Source organism: Phragmites australis, chromosome 21 (assembly GCF_958298935.1).
Source record: "Phragmites australis chromosome 21, lpPhrAust1.1, whole genome shotgun sequence".
Lineage (NCBI taxonomy): Eukaryota > Viridiplantae > Streptophyta > Magnoliopsida > Poales > Poaceae > Phragmites > Phragmites australis.
The window spans coordinates 21,729,357-21,756,434 of NC_084941.1; the positions used below are offsets into that span (position 1 = coordinate 21,729,357).

General features: G+C 46.1%; 1 protein-coding gene across 2 annotated transcripts; it reads left to right on the plus strand.

Annotated features, from left to right (window-relative positions):
* LOC133903494 (wall-associated receptor kinase 2-like) lies at positions 1-26,347 on the plus strand. Of its 2 annotated transcripts, XM_062344897.1 has the most exons (3): positions 3-1,154; positions 23,715-23,873; positions 25,030-26,345. In XM_062344897.1, exons 1-3 carry the CDS (start codon positions 170-172, stop codon positions 26,019-26,021), a joined length of 2,136 nt encoding a protein of 711 aa, XP_062200881.1. In that variant the 5' UTR covers positions 3-169; the 3' UTR covers positions 26,022-26,345. The 2 variants fall into 2 exon arrangements, with proteins under 2 accessions (XP_062200882.1, XP_062200881.1); XM_062344898.1 differs by lacking the exon at positions 23,715-23,873 and having other exon boundaries at positions 1-1,154; positions 25,030-26,347.
* The last annotated feature ends 731 nt before the right edge of the window (positions 26,348-27,078 follow it).

The window sequence follows — 27,078 nt, forward strand, 5'->3', positions numbered from 1 at the left end:
ACGGAAAAAACTGCTTCATCAAATTATTTACTTTTATATCCTGATTGCGGCTTCTGACGATGGTTGCCCTAGAATGTAATTAAGCCCTTATATATTACAGAGGCTATCAAGATCTATCGCCAAAGGATCATCAACAAGCATAAAGCTGAGCACCACACCACGCCACACCATGGCCACCCCGGCCAGTCGAATGCTACGCCTGCTGCCATTGCTGGTCCTCCTTGCCATGGTCCTTGCGGCAACGGCAGATGAGGAGCAGCAGCTTCCTATCACGCTTCCGGGCTGCCCCGACAAGTGTGGAGACGTCAGCATCCCCTACCCCTTCGGAATCAAAGCCAACTGCTTCCTTCCGGGCTTTGAGGTCGTCTGCAATGAAACCCTCACCCCCCCTCGCCCCTTCCTTGCTGCCGACGAGCCGATTTCCAATGGAACGACGGCTACAAGGCCGTACATGATGGCTTCCAACTACTACTATGAACCACAACGTCCGCTTCAGTTGATCAACGAGTCTCTGTCGCCGGTGGAGCTCATGGACATATCAGTGTCCCAGGGGCAACTGCGCGTCCATGGCGCGTTCAGCTTCGATTGCAGAATAAATCAGACCTACCACTCGACGAGAGTCCAGCTCGTGTATCTCCCGATGGCGACATCATTCCTCGTCTCGCAAGAGAGGAACGTCCTGTTGGTCATCGGGCGCAAGGTCGAAGCCAGTATGCCTGTGCCACTCGATTGTGGTACAACCCTTGGAGTAAGGACCGCGGGGCGGTGCTTGGGGAAGGGCTGGTGCCAGGGGGACATACAGGTGAACACGCGTGGCAGCAAAGTGGAGATCAAGCCCGGAGCCAATTACATCGACTGGCCTACCAGCCCATGCTCTTACGGCATGGTGGTGGACAACTCCTGGTACAACTTCTCAGAGCAGGACCTTGATGGTGACAGCTTCTTGCGGAGGAACGAGGAGAGGGGCGTCCCCATCGTGCTGCACTTCACCATCAAGGACATTGAGTGCCCGGCAGAGGGCGAGCCGCCACCCGTTGGTTACGCCTGCGTCAGCAACAATAGTGAGTGTATCGATGGGCCTATCCTCCCCAGCCACTACTGCAACTGCTCCGATGGGTTCCATGGCAATCCTTACATTCCCGATGGATGCAAAGGTACTGACCTTTGTTGTTACTGTTTCTATTCCATCATTAATTATTCAATTATTGGGCCCGTCCATGTTGTAAAAAAAGTATTAGGGCTGTCTATCATGCCCTAAATATATACTGAGGTCCTATTAGGGCTGCCTATCATGCCCTAAATATATACAGGACTTGATCTCTACCAACCCTGTAAAAGTATGCTTATACACTAACAACCTAAAGGGTAATATAAATAATGACCCATGGCTAAATCACTAGAGGACAGACCTTTCATTCATAACTTAGCACTCTCTTCCTCTCAAATTCTCCTCTAAGCTTGAGCCATCCCAGTGGGTCGGCTCTTGCCGTACTTTGTTCGTAGAAGACTTTTTCTTTCACCAACAACTGATGCCGTCCGTGGGGATTGAGAAGCACCAGGAGAGGTAGGATGCCACCGGAGAAGAAGACCACCAGGGTCGCGGCCTAAGCGGTTGCCACGGCCATGCCTGTGCGAAAGTCTGCACGGTAGCCACAGCCAAGCACACGCTATGCCGACACCAGCGTCCTAGTTGGGCAGAACGAGGACCCTATGGCCACTACTGATCTAGCTGCGACCCCATCCATGGCTGGCGGTGGTGTTCCTGCTGGGTCAGAGGCACTTCAGCTGCAGTACTGTGAAAACCCCGTCGCACCCCAAGGGGCTACAACTGAGGCCACATACGTACACGCGGCCACTGCCAGCCAACAGGGACATATGACAACCCTGCGAGCCCAACTGGAGGAGTTGTAGGCGGCCCGATGGGCCCAACTAGAGGAGCTGCAGGCGGCCCATTGGACTATGCAGCAATCTACAAACATGACCATCGCTGCTCCCATGACGGCCGACGCCACACCGAGTGGCGTGCCAGCCCATGCTCATACGGCATGGTGGTGGACAACTTCTGGTACAACTTCTCAGAGCAGGACCTCTACGGCGATAACTTCCTGTGGATGAACGCTCTGAGGGGCATCCCCATCGTGCTGCACTTCACCATCAAGGACATTGAGTGCCCGCTCGAGGGCGAGTCAATACCCGATGGTTACGCATGCGTCAGCAAGAATAGTGAGTGTGTCGATGGGCCTATCCTCCCCAGCGACTACGGCAATTGCTAGGATGGGTTCCAAGGCAATCCTTACATTCCCAATGGATGCAAAGGTACTGACCTTTGTTGTACCTGCTTCTATTCCATCATTAATTATTCAATTATTGGGCCCGTCCACATTGTCAAAAATAATATTAGGCATGTCTATTGTAGGATCGAGATTGGCGATAAGAGGGAGGTGAATATGCACCTTACAATTTCTTTGGAAATAGATGGCCTATTCTTTTATCACCCAACGTTTCTCAAAATGCACAAGCGGAAGCAAAGAGAGAAACAAAGAGAATACTCGAAAACATGTGGCTCCATAGATGAGATATGAATATGAGGTTCCATTTAAGACCATTCCATGATCATAGCTAAAAAAATCTTACAACTTGGAAAGAAACTCAAGAAGATAGTCACTAAGTGAAGAAACTCTCTAAATTGATGACTTGGAGATAAAGGAATGCGAGATCCAAACTTGTACTATTGTACGTGCATTTTATCCCTAACAACAAGAAGAACAACTTCGCAAAGGTGAAAAATCGCAGTTCAAAGGTAAAAACAAAAACAACAAGAAAATATAAAAACTTGCACGAAAGGCAAGGGAACCAAAAGCAGGAGACTAGAAAGAGATGAGCACGAGCATATGCAAGAAAGTAATCTTCATTAACCACATAGGTCAGCCCTATTTTCGATAGATTATAAAAAAAATTCTCTCACAAAAACTGTAACCTATTACAAAGGCTAAGTCTATCATCTGCTCTCCTCCAAAATCTATCACTAGGCTCTCAAATGGCTAGCTCAAAGCTCTCTCACAGCTCTACCTCTCTATTTATAGCCCTTGGGAGCTTCCTTGACCTTTCAATTTCCTTGTTCCTAAAATACCCTTCATCGGTAGTGCACTCCTACCTACCATCAGGGCATTTTAGTTTAGATTTCGCTCCTTTCATCAAACGACCACGACTTCTTCACAACATAGCTTTGCCTCGACGCAAGTTTCACAATGATGCCACATACCCTCCAGTCCTCTCATAGTTTTGCAGCCAAATCGTGAAACCCTAGCACGCTTCTTAAAGTATGACTAGCCGCCACTTGCTTTTTCTCAAGAAAGCGCTCTGATGTCAACATGTGTCCTCTATCTTGCAATCTTGACTGCTGGTAAGTCTCTCCCACTCCCAATCCATCGGGCTGCCTTATCACTTGCACTAGCATCCCCTTCACTTGACTTTGTCACATGCTGTCTTCATCCTTCATCCTCTCCATGCATTACTTGAACTCCACATGTACCACTAGGATCACCCTTTACTCTGTCTGGTCTCCTTGATTGGCTGGCACTAAGTACCCTCTTGGCCCTGATCATCCTGCTGTCAACTGTCAAGTTGCATCAATCATCTGCATACCATGAGACAAACAAACACATATCTCCAAATTCCAAGGATATCTCTAGTTAGTCCATAACACAAATCCTCAGTTTAGAACTCATTCTGCAGAAAACATGAGCACCAGATGTTCCGACATGTTCGCTTACTAAGCACCGGAACATCCGGTGAGTGTGTTTGCATTCAGCGCACTAAAAAAAGCTCTCTGCAAGAATTGGTACGATGTGAAGCTTCGGTGCTGATTTTCCTATCACCGGACCATTCGACGTCTTTATCTCCACCAGACTCATCTTCTGCAACCTCTGTGCAAAAATTAGTCTGGTGTATTATTCGGTGTTCACAAACTCCTACACCGGACTATCAGGTGGCTTCTTCAAATTTGGCGCCAAACTCAAATTTCAAATTTTGCCACGCACTGGAAAATACTCCGGCGCTATTAGCATTGCATCATCGGATCATCTGGTGAGATCTTCCACTTTTCATCGAAAATTTCTTCTGCAGGAAATGGTCTGGTGCTCTCTAATCCCATGGCCGGATAATCCGGTGCTTTGACCTTCATTTTGTTTGAGCACAGAATTTCTCCAGTGTCAGTCCAGTGAAGTCAACTTCCTAGACACCAGATATTCCAGTGAGTTCATTTTTCCTGGACCCAAGACAGAAACACCCAAGAATGAAACCCAAGTCAGCTTCTCCCATTTTACTCCCCCTGTGGTAATGCAAAAGATTTGCAAATGTGATGCAAATCTACAAGGCTTCACATATAGATCACAAAGCATTTGCAAGGATTAGAGATGTCAAAGCACTATGAGGAGTAAACAATATAACTCAAAGGTACACAAAGTCTCAAAGTGATTCCATGTCACAAGGACCGGTAGTGAAGCAGGTTTTGATAATGTTATTAAATTATCCAAAAGATGTCACCACTAAAGCATCTATATTTTCATGATTAGTGCAAATATTAGGGAAACTAGTGCTATGTCAACTTCAAACTAGGCAACCAAGTTCAATCCGACGGGCTATGTAAACACCTACATATCATCCAAGCCTTAGTTTGACAAGATGAAAAAGAATATTCTTAGCACATTACAAAGCATAAATTAGCTTAAACATTTGATCATTTAACTATCCTCAAGTGAACTTAAGCAACCATGGGTTCACTTCTTTGGAAAACCACATGAAGCCTTAAGCCACCATATTGGATTCAATTTTTAGCTCAAAACTCGATGATTCATTTGACTAACTCAACATAGGATTCAAGATATAGAATTTTTTACAAAGCCAAAGCCAGTTGTGCCTTTGTGACACAAAAGAGCACGTGCTCTCCCAAAGGTTCATCATAGGCTAAACATTTATATAGATAAAGGTCAAAACCCCACAATTTGCTGAATTGAACAAAATCGGTCTAGCACAAGTTTTTCATAGAACCATCCCTAATATAAGCACTAACCAAACTAAAGCAAATAATCAAGGGTGACAAGCGATTATGTTCATATTTCAAGTTCATTCTTAGAAAGTACAAGCTAGCTCAACAGATTTCATGCCATGTTTCAAAAAGAGTCTAAATTTGCACAATTTGTTATATATTCATGACACCTAGGACAAATTCACAACTAGTATAAGAAAGTGCAATGAACATATAAGTGAACCTTAACTACTATGAATATCTTACAAAATACGATGTAAATGCAAATGCAACAAGAGTAAGATAGAGTATGTACAAAAATAACTCCCTCTCACACAATACCATAGGGATGGCACACACCAAGCTCTCCCCTCAAATAGGCAAATCTAGCAGAGGCCTGGTAAAAATGTTGGCTAGCTGGTGTTAGGTATCAATATATTTCAAGTCTATGTCCCTCTTCTCATTGTTGATATCTCAAAAAGTGGAATCTCACATCTATGTATTTGGTTTTGGAATGCTGGACTAGGTTATTGGTTAGGCTTATGACACTGGTGTTGTCACACAAAAGTGGCACACTCTTGAAATCTAACTCAAAGTCCCTCAAGGTAGCAATCATCCATTAAATTTGTGAGCAACAGCTAGCGGTAGCTACATATTTAGCTTCAGTATTAGACTGTGCAATGCTAGACTGCTTGCGAGAGGTTCTCTTCCTATCAATTCTACGACAAGCAAAATCCGCATCCGAGAAACCTTGAACAGAAAGCAAAGAGGAAGCAGAAAACCAAAGTCCATACTCGAAAGTGTGCTTGAGATACCTTAAAATGCGTTTCACCGCTTAGTGATGAGACGTCGGTGGTGAAGCCTGGAAGTGAGGGCACAAGCAAATGGCGAAGTGGTTGTCTGGTCTTATAGCCGTCAGGTACAGGAGGGAGTGAATCAGACTCCTAAACTCCCGCTGGTCTACTACCTCGCCATCTTCATCCGGATCAAGCACGGTCGAGGTACCCATCAGTATAGCCAAGGGCTTCATGTCGCTCATAGCAAACTTCTTCAACAGCTCCTTTGGTGTACTTCATCTAGTGGACGAATGTATATTGCTTGATTTGAAGTCCAAGGAAGAAGTTGAGCTCACCCATCATCGACATCTCGAACTCCCTGCTCATAGTTTATAAACATTTCGCCACAAGTGCATGAGAAAAGCCACAAAAAATGATATCATCAACATAAATATAAACAAGTAGGAAATCTTTGCCATGCGTGAGAGTGAACAAAGTTTTATCAACTGACCCCATCACATACCCATGCTCTAGTAAAAATGACCTAAGCCTATCATACCAAGCCCTAGGTGCTTGCTTGAGTCCATACAAAGCTTTCTGAAGCTTGTATACTCTATGTGGGTATTTAGGGTGCTCAAAGCCCAGGGTTTGCTTGACATAGACCTCTTCCTGAATGAAACTATTTAGGAACACACTCTTGACATCCATTTGATACAACATCAAACCCTTGAATACAACAAATGCAAGAAGAATCCTAATAGCTTATAACCTAGCTACGGGTGCAAAGGTCTCCCCAAAGTCTATCCCCTCAATTTGAGTGAAACCTTGGGCTACAAGTCTAACTTTGTTTCTCATTGCAGACCCATCCTCCCCCTGTTTATTTTTTAAAACCCATTTTGTGTCAATGGTGTGTATATTGGGGGTGGTTCTACAAGGACCCAAACTTAATTTCTCTCAAAAGTTTCTAACTCTTCATGCATGGCATTGACCCAATTTGAATCAAATAGAGCATGTCCAACATCATAGGTCTCGAAAGAAGCAACAAATGCAGAATCAGTAAAGTGAGCATGAGATGCGGACTTTGACCTCGTTACCCTCTCATCGAGATCTCCTATCATCGTGTGTGGAGGGTGTCACTACTGGATGTGTTGAGGGGCCTCACACCTGAGAGAATCTCCCCTCAAACACAACTGGTGCAGGCTCAAGAGCAGTTGAATTGGATGTAGAGGCTGCAGGACCCTCTGCTAGAGTAGAAGAAGCAGGAGCCAGCTCTAAAGCAGGTATAGTCAAGGGAAGTAGTGGATCATCCTCGTCCTCACCGAGAGCTGGAAGGTTGCCATCTACAAACATGCTCTCGCTCATCTCCTGATCACCTGCACACTCAAAGACAGAACTAACACAGGAGGTTGACTAATAAAAAGTCACATCATAGGATTCCAAGATAGTGTTAGTGTCAAGAGTGTAAACCATTTAAGTATGACTATGAAGAGAATACCCCAAGAAAATACCATCAGAAGAGCGCGACTCGAACTTGTCAAGATTGCCACACTTTGGGATGAAGCACCGACAACTGAAAACTCTCAAATATGAAACCTTCGGCTTCCTCCCAAAATGCAACTCACAAGAAGTCAAATTCGACATCGAGCACAAGAAAATCTGATTGGAGATATATCATGCTGTGCTTATAACCTCAACCCAAAACTTTCTAGGAGCACTTGCTCATTAAGCATCGTCCTAGCCATCTCTACCAAAGTCATGTTTTTTCTTTCAACCACGTCATTCTGCTGAGGAACATGTGGGGCAAAAAATTGATGCTCAATACCATGTTCAAGGCAGAAAGCATCAAAGAGATAGTTCTTGAACTTGATGCCATTATCACTTTGAATTGCTTTCAAAGCACCAGAGAGTTCCTTGAACAATTTCAAAGGCAAGCTCCAAAAGTGTGAGAACACTTTATCCTTGTTCACAAGATAGAAGACCCAAGAGTAGCAAGAGTAATCATCAACAATGACAAGAATGAACCCGAGAAAAACCAAGGTGTCCATATAGAGAAGTTCTCCCCTCCGTTCAGTCATCACCAGATTAACTGGTGGGTGAGGAGCGGAAACCATCTTGCCATGACAACAATGAGTACAAACAAGGTTCTTCTCGAACTTGAGCTTTGGCAATCCTCGGATCAAGTCTAGGGCACTCAAACGAGTAAGCAATTCAAACCTTATGTGCTCTAGTCTCCTATACCACATCCAAAGCTTAAAGTAAGGTTGAGCAAGTAAACACCGAGAAGAACCAGAAGACTTAAAAAAATCAGCTCTAAAAACACTCCAAACTCTAGAAATCTTGCAAATCAAAACACCAAAATAATCAAGAACTCGAGAAGTATCACGCTTGAAGCACACTTCCATATCCTCATCTATCAACTAAGATACAAAAAGCAAGTTGTATCCTAGATGCTCAACCAAAGCCACATCTTTAAGAGTGAAACTCTCATTTACTTTTACCGTTCCTTTAGCCTTCACTCTACCTTTCTGATCATCCCTGAAAGTGATGTACTCATGATGTTTCATCGGGGTGAGGCTGGAGAACCATGATAAACCTCCGATCAGGTGGCATGAACAACCGGAGTCGATGAGCCACTTGTTCTCCAGGCCTCCGCCTGCCACCTACATACAAGAAGGATAGAAGGTGGATGGCTCGGTATGGGGTTAGTTAAAAACCTCATTGGAATCCAGTACCAAGTCATCCGACCTGAAGTAAAAATAGTAGGTGCATACAACTCAACACCAAAACGCTAGGGACGAGCACTACGATGGGGAACACATGGTTAGCCAAAAGTTGGGACTCAAAATCTCTTACACGTGGATCAAAACCATATGAGTCAAGGTAAAACCCATGTCGGGCAACACCCCTAGGAATAGACTGAAGAGCATCTGATCCTCGTGGGAGAGGGTGAGAAAAAGGCTCATGGACACCAATCGAGGGGCGGTACATGTCACGGGTGCTTCACTCCCACTCACACCTCTCATCTCTCCTACGATGAAAGTAAAACCCAACAAGGTGACCCTCTCTCTGGCAGTAGGTGCAGTGGTAGCGTCTCTCAGAAACTCGACTCTCAGTCACTCTAGGCTCTCTCTCAGGTGCCCTCATCTTAGGTTGTGGAGCCCTCTTGGGTGTGTGTTCCTTCTTTGTAGGTTGAGATGTAGGCTTGTTCTTTTCTGGCATGTATTGTGAGGCATTGATCATGGCTTTCTCCGACCCTAGGGTAGTGGATGAGGTGAAAACTATTTTGCCAAAACTAGTGTAAGAAACTCCCTCAAAGCCTAAACCCAAAGATAACCCAACCTTCTCACCACACATCTTGGTCTTGGCCAAGATCAAATCTATTTTGCCCTTGCCTTCTGAGCACTTCTCCACAAAAAAAGGAGGTACTCATTCGTAGCCATAAGCTTTTCAACTTGCTCTCTAACCTAGATAAGCTTATCCTTAAGGATAATGTACGTGGGACACTTTGGCTGCACATCCATAGAACTCTCAGTACTTTCCAATCTAGACTTTAGCTCCTTTATACACTTGTCTTTTACATCAGCATTCTTTGAGAGCAAAGGGAAATTTTTGCAAGCGTCTAAGAAAGTAGGTCTAGACTCCTCCTCAAGGAGCTTTTTCTCGGCAGTCTCAAGCCGACTGGTGACTTGAACATAGATAGTTTAAAGCTCAACAAGCTCACTCATGACAACCAAACAACTCTCACAATCCTCAACCTCAACCTTGGCCCTAGATCTAAGTAACTCCAACTCAGAAGAAATAGACTCATACTTAGGTCTAAGCTCCTTCAACTCACGCATAGCTCTCTTAAGTAACCTATCCTGGCTAATGAGAGCATCATTCAAGGTATAGACTTGGATGGAAAGCTGGTCATATGAAGGTAATATCTCAGAGGGATCAAGCTCGGGGTGGTTGTCGTCCACCATGAAGCAGTAGCCGGTGAAGTCCTTGGCCTTTTTCTTGTTCTTCACTTGTGGTTTCTTCTCCTCCGAGAACTCCTCCTTGCTAGAAGAGGTGTTGACATCACTGAGAGCCGCAATGAATGCCCTAGAAGCCGCCTTGGCCGCCTTCTTGGCCATCTTATCGCGGTTCCTCCTGAAGAAGGACTTCTTGTTCTTCTTCTTGTACCTGTTGTAGTCGTGATTGATGTCCTCCCTCTTCTTGAACTTGGGGCAATCCACCTTGAAGTGGCTGGTGTCACCACACTCAAACCAGGCTCGAGAGCCACCCCTCCTCTGATCTCGGTGATTATTGTAGAAGCGGGTGAACTTCTTCACAATGAAAGTAAGGTCCTCATCATAAAGTACCTCCACCCTCTCCTCTATGATAAAAACAAGGGATGACAAAAGTGTCACACCCGATTTTAGGACCAAAATCAGATGTAAACCATATGTATGCCAGGATCAGTTATTCATACATATAGCGACTTCATTAGTGTAACAGACACAATGCTTCTTATTACAACGCTAAATTATTACAAAATGACCACACACGGGTCTAAAGAAAAGAACACCACAGCGGAAAAAGGAACGGCGCAGCTCCAAGCCAACAGGCAGCCGACTGAGAGTTCCACAAGCCTAGAACTCGGCATCATCCTCGGGGAAGTCGTCCTTAGGAAATTTTTCAAGGGTTTCACCTTCTGAAACAGCAAGCGTGAGTATTTCCAATACTCAACAAGTGGGGGAAAACATTTAATTTGATATGGTGGCTTGAAACAAGGCTTCCTATTCTAGGGTTTCATTTGCATAAAAGCCAATTTTTAGTCCTGAACTATGGAAAACAAATTTTTATTTTTAACCGGGAAAAGATGTACTAAAGATTTTCTTTAACCTCCGGGAATTCAACCCAATTCCCAAAGATCTTCTTTAACCTCCGAAAATTCAACCCAATTCCCAAACCAAGAGAAACACCCACCCGACTAATCATGTCAGGGTCCATGCTGCTCATAACCGTGAGCACGGTTGAATATTCAGTTTGACACTCTGCAGAGTTTGTGCAGTTTACCCATGAGTCGTGATCTTCTCTGTTGCCGGCACCTGATGGTACCTTACACACTTCCGGGGTGTGCGCCAAGAGATCACTACGAGGCTTTTCCAGAGAGTCTCCCAGTATGCAGTCGCCCACTGAGGTTTCACCGCCGTACATAAGTGGAGTAACCCTCCACCCCAGAAGCCCCCTCTTATGCTGGGTAGAATCGGGAAGTAACCCTTCCTTATCTATACATCCGATTGGCTCATACAACACTGGGAAAACATCTAATTACTAGGCCAAGCTGTACCATATTGGTCTCATGGTTGCTCTGTTTGCCATGGATGTTCGTTCCACGAACCGGTCCTTAAAATGGTCTGGGCAAGATCTCCAATAACCCCATAAGGGTATACTACCAAACAACCAACCATGCCGGGAAAAGTAGCCCTTTCTTGCCCAAAATCCCAATTATCTTTATTGTTAACTCCCTTAACAACATTAGTTTCCATGATATTCTTCCTATATCAATTTTTAGTTCATAACTCAAGATTCATCACCTACACGCTACATGTTCATCTAAAGCATGGCTAAACATAAACATGATGATCTTTGTATGGATAAAGCACCTATATCTAACACTAGTATTTGCTATACTACCCATTTGTAAAACAGCATGCATATTTGACAAAGACTCGCTTTATGTAAAAATTGGGTTAGCAACATGGTCAAGACACTTGCCTTCGTCGAAGTGTTGCACAGGTCCTTCAAAATCTTCCTCTTGAAAGTTGCCGAACTCCTGGACTGAATTGTCTACACAAGCACACAATCTAATATAAGAACAGTATACCAAACATTCCTAAAACTAGATGAAAACCCTATAAACAGATTCTACGCAACACTACGATCGTTTGAGCACGAAAATCGCCTAAATCGGAGCTACGAGCAAAAAGTTATGATTATTTGAAGTTCCAGGGGTGTTTCTGCAAAATTTCCTTATTATCAGAGAAAATCCGAATTGTTTTTATACTGGAAATTGGATTTATGATGTCATAAAGCGAAACAGATTTATTTCTCGAAACAAAATCGTATGGAAAAGGTCTACGGGACCATGGACCACGGCCTGGAAGGCCAGTCCATGCCTATGGTGCACCGGATTCAAAAGGGGTTTGCACCAAATAATCTGGGCCGTTGGATCTTGATCAGGCGGCCGAGGTTGAAGGGGACTTGGCTGGCAGCACAGGGACGCGGGGGCGGCAACCGGCGGCGACGGGGATCGCCGGACCTTCACTGGAATGGCGCAAACGAGCACGGACCTCGGCGGGGAATGGCGCAAAAGATAGAGGAGGCAAAGGGGAGTCTTACGGTGGGCTTCTTGCCGGCGGAGAGGATTCGAAGGTGGCCGGCGGCACAGAACGGCGGTCGACGACCTCGGAGCTCGGTGCGACGGCGTTCCGGTGACGGGGAGAAGCCGAGGAATCGTCGGGAGACTTCAATGAGGGCCCTGCGACGTCCAAGAGCAAGAGCCAGGGTCAAAAGAGGGCTCAGACAAGAAGAACAAGGGTGGCGGTGAGCTCTCACCGGCGGCGAAGAAGAAGACCGGTGTCGGGGTTGATTCCGTGCGGGAGAGAAAGAGGAGATGGGTGGATGGGGTGCTCGAAAGGATGGAGAACTTGGTGGCACGGATTTTATAGAAGGGAAGGGCGAGAGAGAGAGCTGCATGGCCGGCCGAACCTTCAATGCCGGAGCTACACCGTGCAGCCGGAAATGGCATCGGGCGGCCGTTTCACAAAATTGATGAGGGGGAAAAGGAGGGGAAGACCATGCGCATGCGACGATTTGGCGCTCGGGCGGAGAGACGAGCGGGGCGGCTCCAATTGAAACAGCAGCGGCGGCGGCGTTAATTGGGCAGGCGGGCGGATGGAGGTGGGAGAAGGGGAGCCTATCAGGCGGCGGCTCAGCTCGCGGCTCGGTGGGTCCCACACAGCAACGAGAGCAGGGGCGACGGGCCGGCTGGAGTGGTCGGCTCGGCGGGCGCTCGGCGGACTTGGACGGGCACTCGGCGGACTTGGGCTGGCGCGGGGAGAGAGGCCGGCCCACCCGGGAGAGGAAAGGAGGGAGGGGAGGAAGGTAAAATGGGCCGGAAGAAAGAAATCGGCCCAAGCGCATTTTCTTAATTTCCAAAACCCTTTTCCATTAGAATTTTCAACATAATTTCAAATGAGGTTTTAAAGCGGCTAAATCTAGCAAAATTTTGCAAACTTTTTCCACCCAATAAAACCTTATTGCATCTACAACGGCATGAATGCATTCAAACAATTGTCCTAGGCCAAATTAATTTTAGAAATTAATTTCCTATTGAGCTAAGTTGCAACACTAGATTAGATTTCTAGAAAAATTTTAAATTATTGCAAAAATTTGAATTTTGAGTGTTACACAAAGCAAATCCATTAGATGAAGTGTTAGCACAAGAAATATCACGTCCATACTGGTTGCCACCGCAAGGTCCGGAAACCAATGCCATGTTCTTAGACAAGGGGGTTTTCGAGACCAATCCAAGCCACCTTGGCAATCTCTGTGGACTTGAGCTTGCTGAAGAGTTCATCACAAGTTAACGTGTCGTAACTTAGTAACTCTTCAATGCTCGAGATCTTCACTTCCCATATGCTAAGATCGAGAGCATAAAGAAGCTTGATCGCACTCTCATGGTCAGAGCAGGGCAAAACACCAGTGGATCTAAGGTTGCTCATAATTCCATCAAAACGAGCAAACATAGCATTCAGAGATTTGCCAGGCGCTTGCATAAACATTTGGTATTGTTGTTTGTATGTTCTTTGGTGTGTGACCTTAATCTGATTAGTGCCTTCATAAAAGACACTCAGAGTAGTCCAGATCTCCCGGACAGTACGAAGGTGTTGGACCCTGTCAAACTCATTCCGACTCAGACTTGTGAATAAAATATTTCTAGCCTTGTTGTTGGCCTCATACTGTTTGATTTGAACCTGTGTCGTGCGAGCAGCAAGGACCGCATAGTTGGAATTAACTATTTCCCATATTGTACTTCCTTGGCTTAGAAGATAAGCCTCCATGCGCACTTTCTAGTACGAAAAATGTCGACCATTGAACAAAGGAAACTTCCCACTTCTCTCCATGTCGCCTATGGATCAAGCAAGTTAAGGTTAACTAGTGATCAAACCGGCTCTGATACAAATTATAGGACTGAGATTGGCGACTAGAGGTGGTGAATAAGTGCCTTACAATTTCTTTCGAAGTAGATGGACTACTCCTTCATCACCCAAGGCTCCTCAAAATGCACAAGCGGAAGCAAATAGAGAGAAATAAAGAGAAGACATGAAAACCTGTGGCTCCATGGATGAGATATGAACACGAGGTTCCATTTAGGACCATTCCATGACCATAGCTATAAAAAGCTCATAACTTGGAAAGAAACTCAAGAAGATGGTCACAGGGTGAAGAAACTCTCCAAGTTGATGACTTAAAGATAAGGAAATGCGAGACCCAAACCTGTACTATTGTACATGCATTTTATATCCCTAACAACAAGAAGAACAACTTCACAAGGCTGAAAAATCATAGCTCAAAGGCAAAAACAAAAAACAACAATAAAATAGAAAAACTTGCATGGAAGGCAAGGGAACCAAAAGCTAGGGACTAGAAGGTGATGAACACGAGCATATGCAAGAAAATAATCTTCATTAAGGATATAGATTAGCCCTATTTTTGGCATATTATAAAGATTTTTCTCTCACAAAAGCTCTAACCTATTACAAAGGCTACACCTAGACTCCCCTCTCCTCCAAAACCTATCAAAAGGCTGGCTCAAAGCTCTCCCGTAGCTCTATCCCTCTATTTATAGCCCTTGGAAGCTTTCTTGGCCCTTAAGTTTCCTTGTTCCCACCCTTCAACGGTAGTGCACTCCTACCTACAACCAGGGTATTTTAGCCGAGATGCCAAGACAAGATACCCCCAAGCATAGAAGATGCTCTATGCAGTGCTTATCGCTTCCAGGAAGCTGCGTCACTACTTCCAGGCGCACAAGGTCTTGGTGGTAACCACCTACCCACTAGGACAGATCCTGCGGAACCGAGAAGGTACTGGACATATCGTCAAGTGGGCGGTCAAGCTCGCGGAATTCGATCTGCACTTCATCAACCGCCACGGGATCAAAAGCCAGGCTCTGTTCGACTTCATGGTAGAGTGGACGCCGGTCCCCGAGATCGACAATGAAGAGTTGTCCGCGTACCCCGGGCAAGACGGACCCAGGTACTGGGTCATGCACTTTGACGGCTCCCTCACGCTGAAAGACGAGGGGGCTGGAGTGGTGCTCACCTCTCCGACAGGTGAAGTACTCCAGTATGTTGTGCAGCTGCATTTCCGAGCAACAAACAACATGGCGAAATACGAAGGCCTCATCGCTGGACTCCGAGCAGCGGTGGGTCTCGGGATTTGGCGGCTGCTCGTCAAAGGTGACTCCCAACTGGTGGTCAACCAAGTATCCAAGGAATACCAGTGCGCAGACCCGCAGGTGGCGGCGTACGTGGCGGAAGTCAGGAGGCTGGAGCGGCACTTCGACGGCCTGGAGCTGCGGCATATACCTCGCCGCGACAACACCCTCGCTAATGACCTCTCCCGCCTGGCCTCCGCCCGGGCGCTCATCTCAGCCGGAACCTTTGAAGAAAGGCTCACACGGCCATCTATCCTGTCTGTCGACCAGGATGAAGGGGAACCCTCGAGCTCAGTCGAGGGGACCCAGGCCGCACCTTCAGTGGGAGGTCCCATCAAGGTACCGCTGCCCGGTGAGTGCGCTGCACTTGCCGGTAGTCCTCAAGAATCCTCATGGATCGATGAGATCCGAGGGTACTTGGAAGAAAACATCCTCCCCGGGGATGATGCCTTTGCAGAGAGGATTGCACGGCAGTCCAAACGCTATGCCATAATAGATGGTGATCTCTACCGGCGCGGCACTCACGGTGTCCTCCTAAAATGCATCTCCCGGGCAGAAGGCAGTGAACCCCTCACTGATATCCACGAGGGCGAGTGCGGTGACCATGCATCGTTCCGTACGCTAGTCAGGAAGGCCTTTCAGCAAGGTTTCTACTGGCCAACAGTCGGGGGCTAAGAGTACATGTACGTCGCCATCGATAAGTTCACCAAGTGGCCGGAGGTGGTCCCAGTAATCAAGGTCACCAAGAACACGGTGGTCCAATTCATCCGCGGCATCACAAGTCGCTTCGGCGTCCCGAACAAGATCATCACCAACAATGGCACCCAGTTCACAAGTGCCCTGTTCGGGGAATACTGCGAGGACCTTGGGATCAAGCTTTGCTTTAACTCTGTTGCTCATCCCCATTGCAACGGGCAAGTTGAGCGCACAAATGTAGAGATACTGAAGGGGCTCAAGACCCGGACCTACGACGTGCTCGCAAAGCATGGGAAAGGGTGGATCGATGAGCTACCCGCTGTGTTATGGGCCAACCGGACCACGCCAAGCCAGGCCACCGAGGAGACACCTTTCTTCCTCGTCTACGGTGCTGAGGCTGTCCTCCCCTCCAAGCTCACGCTCAGCTCCCCTCGGGTGAATGCATATTCAGAGGGTGAACAGGAACAACAAAGACGCGACAACGTCGAGCACTTGGAGGAGCGTCGGCGACGAGCTGTCATCCGAGCCGCCAGATATCAACAGAGCCTACGGCGCTACCATCAACACCGTATCTGGGCCCAGTCACTCGAGGTTGGGGATTTGGTTCTCCGGCGTGCTCAAACGCGCGAAGGAAAGAACAAGCTCTCCCCCATGTGGGAAGGCCCCTTCGTCGTGACCGGTGCCCCATGGCAAGGCTCGTTTCAGTTGGCCACAGAGGACGGGCAGCCTCTCCCAAACGCGTGGAACATCGAGTATCTTCGCAAATTTTATCCATAGATAAGTGTGTTTGTGCTCGGGCTAACCAGGCCAGGGGCCTTCCCCCTGCCCAAATTGGCCGGGGGCTGATACCAACCACGTAAGTTAGCACTTGCTATTTATTTTCGTCACTTCTGTATGAATCATTAATATACACCCATGTTGCTCTTATTCCGAGTTTTCCTCTGGAATCCATATGTTTAATCTGAGATGCTCGACTCGTGTGAGAAAAACACGCTCCCTCTCATTTTTTCCCGCTGATAAAAATGGATGCTGGTCGGTATACGGCACAGGCAGTGATCGCTGACCTAAGTCTGTTGTGGTAGGCTGTGGTGCCCGGTTGCATGGCAGTACCCCGAGCACTACCAAGACTCTGGGGTTCTCGGGTAGTCCTACCGCTCGAACATGAGTGGTCGAGACCGCTTAGTCCCCGGAATCGGGCTGTCGGTGCTCGGCCTAGTCAGTCCTACCCCGTGCACCACCAAACCATGGGACCTCTTGGTCGTATCTCTGTCTGTACGCTTTGCCGGTCTGGGCATTCGAGAGGTCGCGGGTCAAAAACAAGAGCAAGCCATAATAAGTGCTACACCGACAGAGCGCACCAAGCAAAGAATCTTTGCCTATTTTAAGCTTACAGATAAATGCTCGAGAACCAAGTAGCCCGAGCACAAGGGCCTCAGTGCCCAGGGCGCTACCGAGCGTCTAGGGTCCTCGGGTAATCCTACCGCTTGAACATGAGTGGTCGGGACCGCCTAGCCCCTGGTTCCATAATCCTACCGCTCGGACATGAGTGGTCGGGACTGCCTAGCCCCTGGTTCCATTGCCAGGTTTGCAGTGCTCGGGTGCTAAAAGGACGACCTGGGGGCTAAAGCACTCTGCGCACTGGGTCATCTACCCTTTCTTGGCCTGGTCGGCCGAAAGGCTGACACCGACTCGGTGAGTCACTAAAGTCATATGAATTTCCGTTCATATATACGCAATAAACTATTATTCCCGAGTTATCCTCGGGACCCTCTTGTGCTAATCTATTCGGCGAGGCAATCTCCTCGCGCGCAAAACTCCGCCCTCGTGTTCGCTTTTCCGGAACGACAAAGACAAACAGTAGTCGGTGTACCGCACAGGCGGCGATGGCTGACCTAGGTCCCTTATGGTGGGCTGTGGTGCCCGGCCGGCTTGGCAGTACCCCGAGCACTACCGAGCCTCTAGGATTCTCGGGTGGTTCAACTGCTCGAACATGAGTGGTCAGGACCGCCTAGACCCCGGGGGTGGGTTGTCGATGCTCGGCCTGGTCAGTCCTACCCCGGACACCACCAAACCGTGGGGACTCTTGGTTGCATTTCCACCTACGCGCGTCTCCGGTCTATTTGTTGAGAGGTCGTGGGGCAAAAAGTGTTCACTGGTTGTGGCGTGTACCGTGCCAGGTGGAATCGTTTCCCGAGCAAAGAAATTTGTGTATGTCTGTGTTTATTTGACTCAGCAGCCGTGTACTTGCGAGCGTCCGGGGGCTGTGTGCCCCAAGTACAGGATCCTACGCGAGGGCTCGGGGGCTAGATGCTCAGCTGGTCCTGCTGCTCGAGCGCGAGAGGCCAGGGCAACCTATCTTCTTGGGGGTAAACTACCGGTGCTCGGCCCGATCAGTGCCTCCCGGGACATCAATACAAACAACATCATGGAAGAACAAGCATAAAACGGAGTTTGATTCCAAGGATGGCTTCTATTATACTGAAAGGAACCATTCAAAAGGGAATCAATCTGATAATTACAAATTTCAAAAAAAGAAAACTCCTAACTTATTATAGGCTAAGGAGGAGGGCATGCATCCTCGCTGCTATCATTGCCCGGGCCCGGCTCCTCCACAAAAAATTCTGCCACCTCGGTGGCGACGTCGCGGACGGCTGCCCGGGCGACGGCCTCCTCTGCCTCAACCACTCCCTACCAAGCTGGGAGTTCAAACGCCTTATTCCTCGGCGCAATAAGTGAGGCACGTCTTTCTCGATCCGCGCGGTTGCCAGGGGCGACTCCCACCTCATCATCACCTTCCTCGAAAGTCGGAAGGGCACGCGCCCTTTCGGCTCCTTCTTGGGCTATACCAAGAGCCTGGGCCTAAAAACTGCAAGGCCCGCAAAGATTTAGGCACCGGGCGACAGAAAGCCACATGGCACCAATGCTGTGATCGGCCTCGAAGAAATAGGGCCCCATCCATAGTCTCTGGGCCATTGCCTATCGATGGGCCCGGGGGCTGCTGTCGGTGATATGGGAACTAGGGGTTCCCGAATCCTGAGGCCAGGACAGCACAGTGCCACATGGCGCCCTCCCTCGGGGACGATCTCCCCGAGGGCCTGAGAAAAGTCAGATCCAGGAGGGGGTGCTCGGGGCCAAGAACAGTTGGTCCCCGAGTACCCAAAGTTCCCCGAGGACCCGAGAAGAGCCAGATCCGGGAGGGGGTGCTCAGGGCCAAGAACAGTTGGTCCCTGAGTACCCAGAGTTCCCCGAGGACCGGAGAAGAGCCAGATCCGGGAGGGGGTGCTCGGGGCCAAGAACAGTTGGTCCCCGAGTACCCAGAGTTCCCCGAGGACCCGAGAAGGGCCAGGCCCGGGAGGGGGTGCTCGGGGCCAAGAACAGTTGGTCCCCGAGTACCCAGAGTTCCCCGAGGACCTGAGAAGCCCCTTGCCGGTGGACCTCGCAAGGACTCTACGATAAGGTGTCGATCGGTGGGAGGCCTAATGCTGCATTTAATGGGGAGCGTGGCTGGTCACATCCAACCACTCCCCCCATGCCTGTCATACTGAGTACGTCAATCCTTGCCACCGCGTGGCAGGAAGGCGTGGGAACAATTAATGCGGCGGGTCCCATCGCATGTCCCCTCACGGGGCCTATAAAGGAAGACGGCTTGAAGATATCTTCGATGGGCTCAAGGCTTATCGCCTATCGCCCCGTTGCATCAGACCGACTCTGAATGGACGGGCATGAGAGGGTACTCAGTGGCTGGCCGGTGGGCCCCCCTGCACCTACTAAAGTTGGGGCGTAAAGACCGACAGGACCGTCCAAGGGGCGCATTTTCGACCCTCAATAACATCAACTGTAGACCCATGATGGTTCTTTTCTATTTATTGTTTACGGGAACTTGTGCCCTCGTTCTAGGCACGCCCTAGAGGGCCTCCCCCCTGGTAGGATAAAAGTGGGGAGCACTTCGTAGAAAGGGCACTTGAAAGACAAGCCAACAAGAGACCAAAAACCTTGTAACACAGAGATCCAGAGAAAGGCATTCCAAGAGCATTAATAACACACTAGACACACAGGAGTAGGGTATTACGCCTCCGTGCAGGCTGAACCTGTCTAAATTCTTGGTGCATTTACTCCTACTAGCTGACGATCATTCGTCCCGCCTAAGTCCCATACACACGCATTAACCCCACATACGAGGTAGATCCAGAATCAGCTCCCTGGCTGAATCTCAAAGGGGGTCCCTCAAGATCCCTGCTTACGGTGTTCATCCACCGACAGCCTCGATCATCCTGTCATCAACCGTCAAGTTGCATATGTCACCTGCACACCATGAGACAAGCAAACACATATCTCCAAATTCCAAGAATATCTCTAGTTAGTCCAGAACACAAATCCTCAATTCAGAACTAATTCTATAGAAAACGTGAGCACCAGATGTTCTAGCTTGTTCACTCACTGAGCACCGGAACATCCGGTGAGTGTGTTTCCATTCAGCGCTTGAAAATTGCTCTCTTCAAGAATTGGTCCTGTGTGAAGTTCTGGTGGTCACTTTCCTATCACCGGGCCATCCGACGCCTTTATCTCTGCCAGACTCTCCTTTTGTAACCTCCCTGCAAAAATTAGTCCGGTGTATTATCCAATGTTCAGAAACTCCCACACTGGACTATTAGGTGGCTTCTTCAGATTTGGCGCCAACCTCGAATTTCAAATTTTGCTGTGCACTCGAAAATATTATGGCGCTGTCAGCATTGCATCACCAAACCATCTGGTGAGATATTCTACTTTTCACCAAAAATCTCTTCTTTGTAGGACATGGTCTGGTGCTCTCTAAACCCATCGCCGGACAATCAGGTGCCTTGACCTTCATTTTTTGCTTGAGCATAGAATTGCTCCAGCATCAGTTTCAGCATCACACTGGACCATTCGATGAAGCCAACTTTCCAAACACCGGATATTCCGGTGAGTTCATTTTTCCTAGGCTTAAGACAGAAACTCTAACTCCAACTTGGTTAGCCATCAACAAAATCACGCACAAACAAGTTCATGCCAAGCAAGTTCAACTCAAATTCAACGTTATCAATGACTCATCACAATCAAACTAATAGACATTTCAACTTGATTTCTCATCTATCATGCCCTAAATATATACTAAGGTCCTATTATGCAGTTAACCGCAACTCTTGAGCCACATGCTATCTCCCACGGTTGTTCTTCTTCTTCCTCTTCTTCCCCTTCCCCTTTCCCCATTCCATCGGACTCCTAAGAACTTTCAATTGATCTAATAACTTTTAGTTAGAAAATTTTCAATTGTGGTTCCAAACTATTCAACAGAATTCAAAGGACATTCAACTCCTTCCAAAACAACTTTCAACTCGAAAATTTTCAATCAGATAAGGAAACTCACGCATGGTGCTCAGCTCAGTCGAAAGCTCACGGCGGTGCTCAGCTCACATCCTGCCCGAGCTCATGATGTTGTGCCCCTCGCGGACGGCCGCTCCTCTCCAGTTGTTGTAAGTCATGCATGTGTCAAAAGCTCCTGCGTCGAAAAAGCCGCTCATCACTGCTGCTATCGTGTCTGTGAGGTCGGTTTGTAGAGGCCAAAGGGTGACCTCAAAATAGTATTTGCGTTCGCTTGCCTGGGATGGACGCAAATCCTCGACCGCACACCCCGGCTGCCCACTCCCGCGTCGATCCAACACTGCTATGGATCGGCACCAGACGAGCACCTTCCATCACTTTAAATAGTTACGTCATCACTTCTTTTTTAGATTTTTAACTTTTGGCATACAGAACGAAGTTGTAATAAATTTTTTAATGTATGACATGTTTATGGCTCTCGATTTCTTCAATATTCAATCAATAATACATAAACTATCAATCCATCACACTTATTGACTTTAAGCTCTACTTTCCAATAGCTTTTAACATGAGTACTCTAATAAAATATCATATTAAAAATCTAAAACGATATATATTGAAGAACAAAATTAAATTTTAAAATGATATCTATTTAAGAACGGAGATAATAGTCTGACAGTTAAAAACCAAATGTTCTAGGTAGCAACCAAATAATTGTTCCACCGGTCTAGATCTTCTCCTCATCTTCTTCCTATTCGGCTTCTTCTTCGACACCTGATCCGATCACATCGCATCCCTCCCATGGCACACTCCCTGTCGTGCCCCGCAAGGTCACGGCGCTGTCACCATGTCGGCTCCAAAATGCTAGGTCGCATGTGAGCCGCATGCAGCAGCAGGAAAGGATGCACACGTGGCGGTGGGAGGAGCTGATGCTGGCCGGTGGTGATGGCTGCGCGGGGAGAATGGAAGCAGCAGCACACACTGCGTGTCTCGAAGCATCATTGGTTGGGATGAAAGGGTGTGCCACGATAGGCTTGCGTTCGTATTATGCAGCGTATCACATTGCCAGGTGCAAGGGGTACTTGCACCCAAACTTTTCCCTGCATCTACCCCAAAGTCTGGTGTAATATAAGGTCCCTTTTTTTTGCAACCGAATTGTAGAGGTACAGTACATGAATGTCCTGTTCATAGCAATGGCAATATTTTGCTTGTTTCATTGTCTGAAGCTAAGATCATTTCTAACCATATTTCCTTCGACTCGTTTTCTTTTCGATTCCTCTTTCATTCCTATTTCTTTTATTTTCTCTCATCGTCAACAACTTCCCTTCAAAGATATTCGGGAAGGGAAAGGAGATAATCCCATCCTGAATGGATCTTAGGAATCCCTTTATGATGGAAATTATAAAGGAAAACCGTTGAAGCGGTTAAGGAAACAAAAATCCTTTCATGAAGTGATTCTAAGCCCTGATGAGAATCAGTTATGATGGTGTAAGAAAACACCTATTCTCTTCGAAAATACTGTAGCCACCCAACAATTTTAGAAGAAACCAAAAATCCACTAATGCCATGTTCCAGCAACAGGCGGCTGCCCATCTCCCTTCATGATTAGAGATGACAACGGGTAAAATACCCGCGGGTAGATGATGTTCAGACCCGTACCCACGAGTGGATTTCTAAACCCGTGCCCGCGCCCGTTACCCATCACAGGTAAGAAATGTTACCCGTGCCCACCACCCGCGGGCATCTCATACCCGCGGGTGCACCCGTATATCCGACTGCTAGGATAATTGGAATGGGTTTGTGAGTAATTGGAGTGGGTTTATGGGTAATTAGAGCGGGTTTGTATACCTACTGATGACTTGGACCTATATATAACTTAAGATGATTGGAGCGGGTTTACAGGCACGGGTATGTATTTTTCTTGCCCGTGATCTTTTGCCCATTGGGTTTGTGATCAAACCCGTACCCGTACCCGTGAGGAAACGTTGAAACCCAAACCTGTACCCACCGGGTTTCTTATCCGCGGGTACACAGGTAATTCCTACCCGTTGCCATCCCTATTCATGATCCTTGCCTACTTAACCTGCAAAGCCTACGGCTGGGGATGAGAGAGAGAGAGAGCCATGCATTGACGCATATAAGATCAGTGGACTGGCTGGTGGACATATGGTTTATTGAGCCTATTGAGTTAAACTTGATTTCCTTTTTACTACTTTTTCTATTTTTCCAATATTAATTTCTTATTCATATGTTTTTAATTCCTATGTATGAGACACCGCGTCCTACATTTTTCATATGTTTTTCGATCCTATGTTTTACCACTTCCTTCCTATATTTCCCTTGTTTTTGTTTTCTATCAATATATTTTGCATCCAGAGACGATCTAGTCGCGCTCCTCTCCTTGCAGACATCGACGAGTGTAAGCAGCCAAAGCTGTATCCTTGCTACGGGAAATGCAAGAACACGCCAGGAGGCTACGAGTGTACTTGCCCCACTGGAAAGAGAGGTGATCCTAAAGCAGGGCATTGCACCGATATATTTCCTCCGGCAGCAAAGGTGTCTCTAGGTAAGTGTATGGACTTGCCCAGCCTTTGTTAAAGAAAAGGAAAACTCTTACAAGGTCAACTTTTATGTAGCACCATTCGAGGACGAGAGTGATTTGTGACATGCCTACTTCCATCAATGTCCATGTGCTGAAAAGGATCTCAAATAAATATATTGTAATTTTTAAAAACCACAAACATAATAGTTATTCCCACATACAAAAAATTGTGTACACAAGCAATATATATACAAATACATGCAGATAACATATACGTGGATATAAAAATCAATTCACATAGGTCCTTGAAGATGGGGGTGCGCAGAGAGGTGGCGGACTAACCATGGCTCCCTTAACTCTTTATACAGGAGTAAATAAAGGCATAGGAGAAAACATAATAAAAGGCATAGAATCCCAAAGAAGATAAAATTATATATTACTTCTTCCTGCCACATGTGATGTTTTAGAGATCGACAATCTCTAAAAATATGTTTTTCAACGACCTTTTATATTGGAATATATTTACAAAGTATAGCAAAACTATATTCACATAAAACTATTGTTCGAGACAAATCTACTTTTTATTTTCGAATGTTCCATCTTAATTTGCAAAGAGGTACAGTTGGTCAAAGTTTAGATTCCTTGACCACATGTATTATGGGTCTTATGTTATGAGATGAATCGAGGAAGTAATTATATTAGTGCATATTTACCCAAAAATGTTCTAATATATGTCTCTTTTTCAGTTTTTTTCTAAAATATACATACAAAAATTAATTTAAAAAAGGAATCTTTTTCCTTATCATAACACATAAAAAAAAATACCACTAGCTTAAGTTTTAGAAGAGCATGTGCTTTAAACAAATAGAAACATGAGTTCTTTCCTGTGCTTTTATCGTATATTCAGAAAAATTACTTTTTAAAATTTTCTGTTGATATAACAGAAAAATATTTTTCTGCGTTACTAAAACATACGTAGATAGATTAATTTAAAAAAATAATTTTTTTCTTATGATAATGCATACAATAAATTACCACTTGCTCAAGTTTTGGATGATCATGTACTTTAAAAAAATAAAAACGAGAGTTTTTTTTTCCTATTTTGTTATTGTATATTCAGACAATTATTTATTTAAAGATTTTGTTGATATAATAGCAAAATATTTTGTTGTGCATATAGGTGTCATTGGTGGTCTTTTTCTCATGGCAGTTTTAGCCTTCTATGTGCTTCTTCGCCGAGAAAAAAGGAAGATGAGAGACTTTTTTGAAAAGAATGGGGGTCCTACTTTAGAAAAGGTAGAAAATATAAAGATCTACAAAAAGGAGGACCTCAAGCCAATTCTAAAAAGCACCAATATTGTTGGACATGGAGGCTTCGGTGAAGTTTACAAGGGCCTTCTTGATAATACACTAGTTGCAGTAAAGAAGCCTATTAGTAGTGGTAATGTGGCACACAACGAACAATTTGCAAATGAAGTCATTATCCAATCTCAAGTCAATCACAGGAACATTGTTAGGCTCAAAGGTTGTTGCCTAGAAGTTGATATCCCAATGCTGGTCTATGAGTTTCTCCCCAATGGTAGCCTCCACGACATTCTTCACAGTAATGACAAAGTACCTCTCGACTTGGATAGACGTTTAAGTATTGCTGCAGAATCAGCAGATGGTTTAGCTTATATGCATTCAAAAGCCAATCATAAAATCCTACATGGGGATGTGAAACCGGCCAATATACTATTGGATGATAACTTCATACCAAAGATATCTGACTTTGGCATATCAAGGTTGATTGCGACAGATAAACAGCACACCAATTATGTAATTGGTGACATGACATATATGGATCCAGTATATTTACAGTCAGGCCTTCTAACTGACAAAAGTGACGTCTACAGTTTTGGAGTTGTGCTCTTGGAACTCATATGCAGGAAGAAGGCCACACACAAAGATAATAACAGCATAATCAGGGATTTTCTTCAAGCTCACAAAACGGATAACAGAGCAAATGAGTTATTTGACAAGGAAGTTGCAATAGCAAGCAATATGGAACACCTTAATTGTGTTGCAGTGATTGCTGTGGAATGCCTGAACCTTGATGTGAATCAAAGGCCACATATGACAGATGTAGCTGAACGTCTTCTTGTGTTGAAGAGATCATTACGTCGTGAATAGAATAACAAGGCAAGTGCCAAAAAGATTATGGATGTTCTACTGTGGCCAACAAGCATGTGGAATAAGATAAGCAACTACCAGTGTGGTTATATTTTCTTTTTCCTTTGGTCATAATTCTTATCAGCTAGCCCTGTTTCACTTTCTGGAAGGATCTTCAAGTTTGGACCAAGTTTGTGTTACACCGTATCGCATTATGTATATTTTTGCACTCATATTATATCCTCCTGGTCATGCAATACCCTATACTACCGAACACATCAATATGTTTGCACTCATATTATATTTGTATCTACGGCGTCACTAGATGGCATCTTGACTTACATATTATGATTAATGGTTTCGGTAACTTGCTCGTTTGTGTCAAGTTCTCCTGTATTGCTGTGAATCAAAAGCCCATCCCTGCAACCGGAAAATCTAATTACTTTTTACGGTTTGCGATCTGCCACTGACTTGTGACCGGAAAAACTATAGTGGATTTTAATGTATCTTTGCACTTAAGCTTGTTCCTGGAAACTAACTTGAACGGGCTATCGAAGCCTTTGAGCGCTCAGTTTCACCATCATAGATTATGTTAGATGTCATAAGAGCACTTGGACAGTAAAAAATCGGCAGCAACGTATGGTGGTTCGTCTTGTTATAATTTTTTAACAAGTATTCGCTCTCAATCACTAAAGCTTGTGCTTTATTTGGTACCGTTTCTCTTTCATTAATGCTTCTACTTCAGTGACAAGCTTTTACTTTATCATCCATATGTTCAGCAGTAGGAAAGCTAATAAGATTGATCGAGAAATGAATGACATAGATCTTGTCTTGTGACAGAAAAATCCGCTTCATCGAATTATTTATTTTTATATCCTGATTGCGGCTTCTGACGATCGTTGCCCTAGAATGTAGTTAAGCCCTTATATACTGTAGAGACTAGCAAGATCGCAAAAGCATCATCAAAAAGAAGTTGGGCACCACACCACACCATGGCCACCCCTGCAAGTCGAATGCTACGCCTGCTGCCGTTGCTCGTCACCCTTGCTACGACCCTTGTGGCAATGGCAGATAAGGT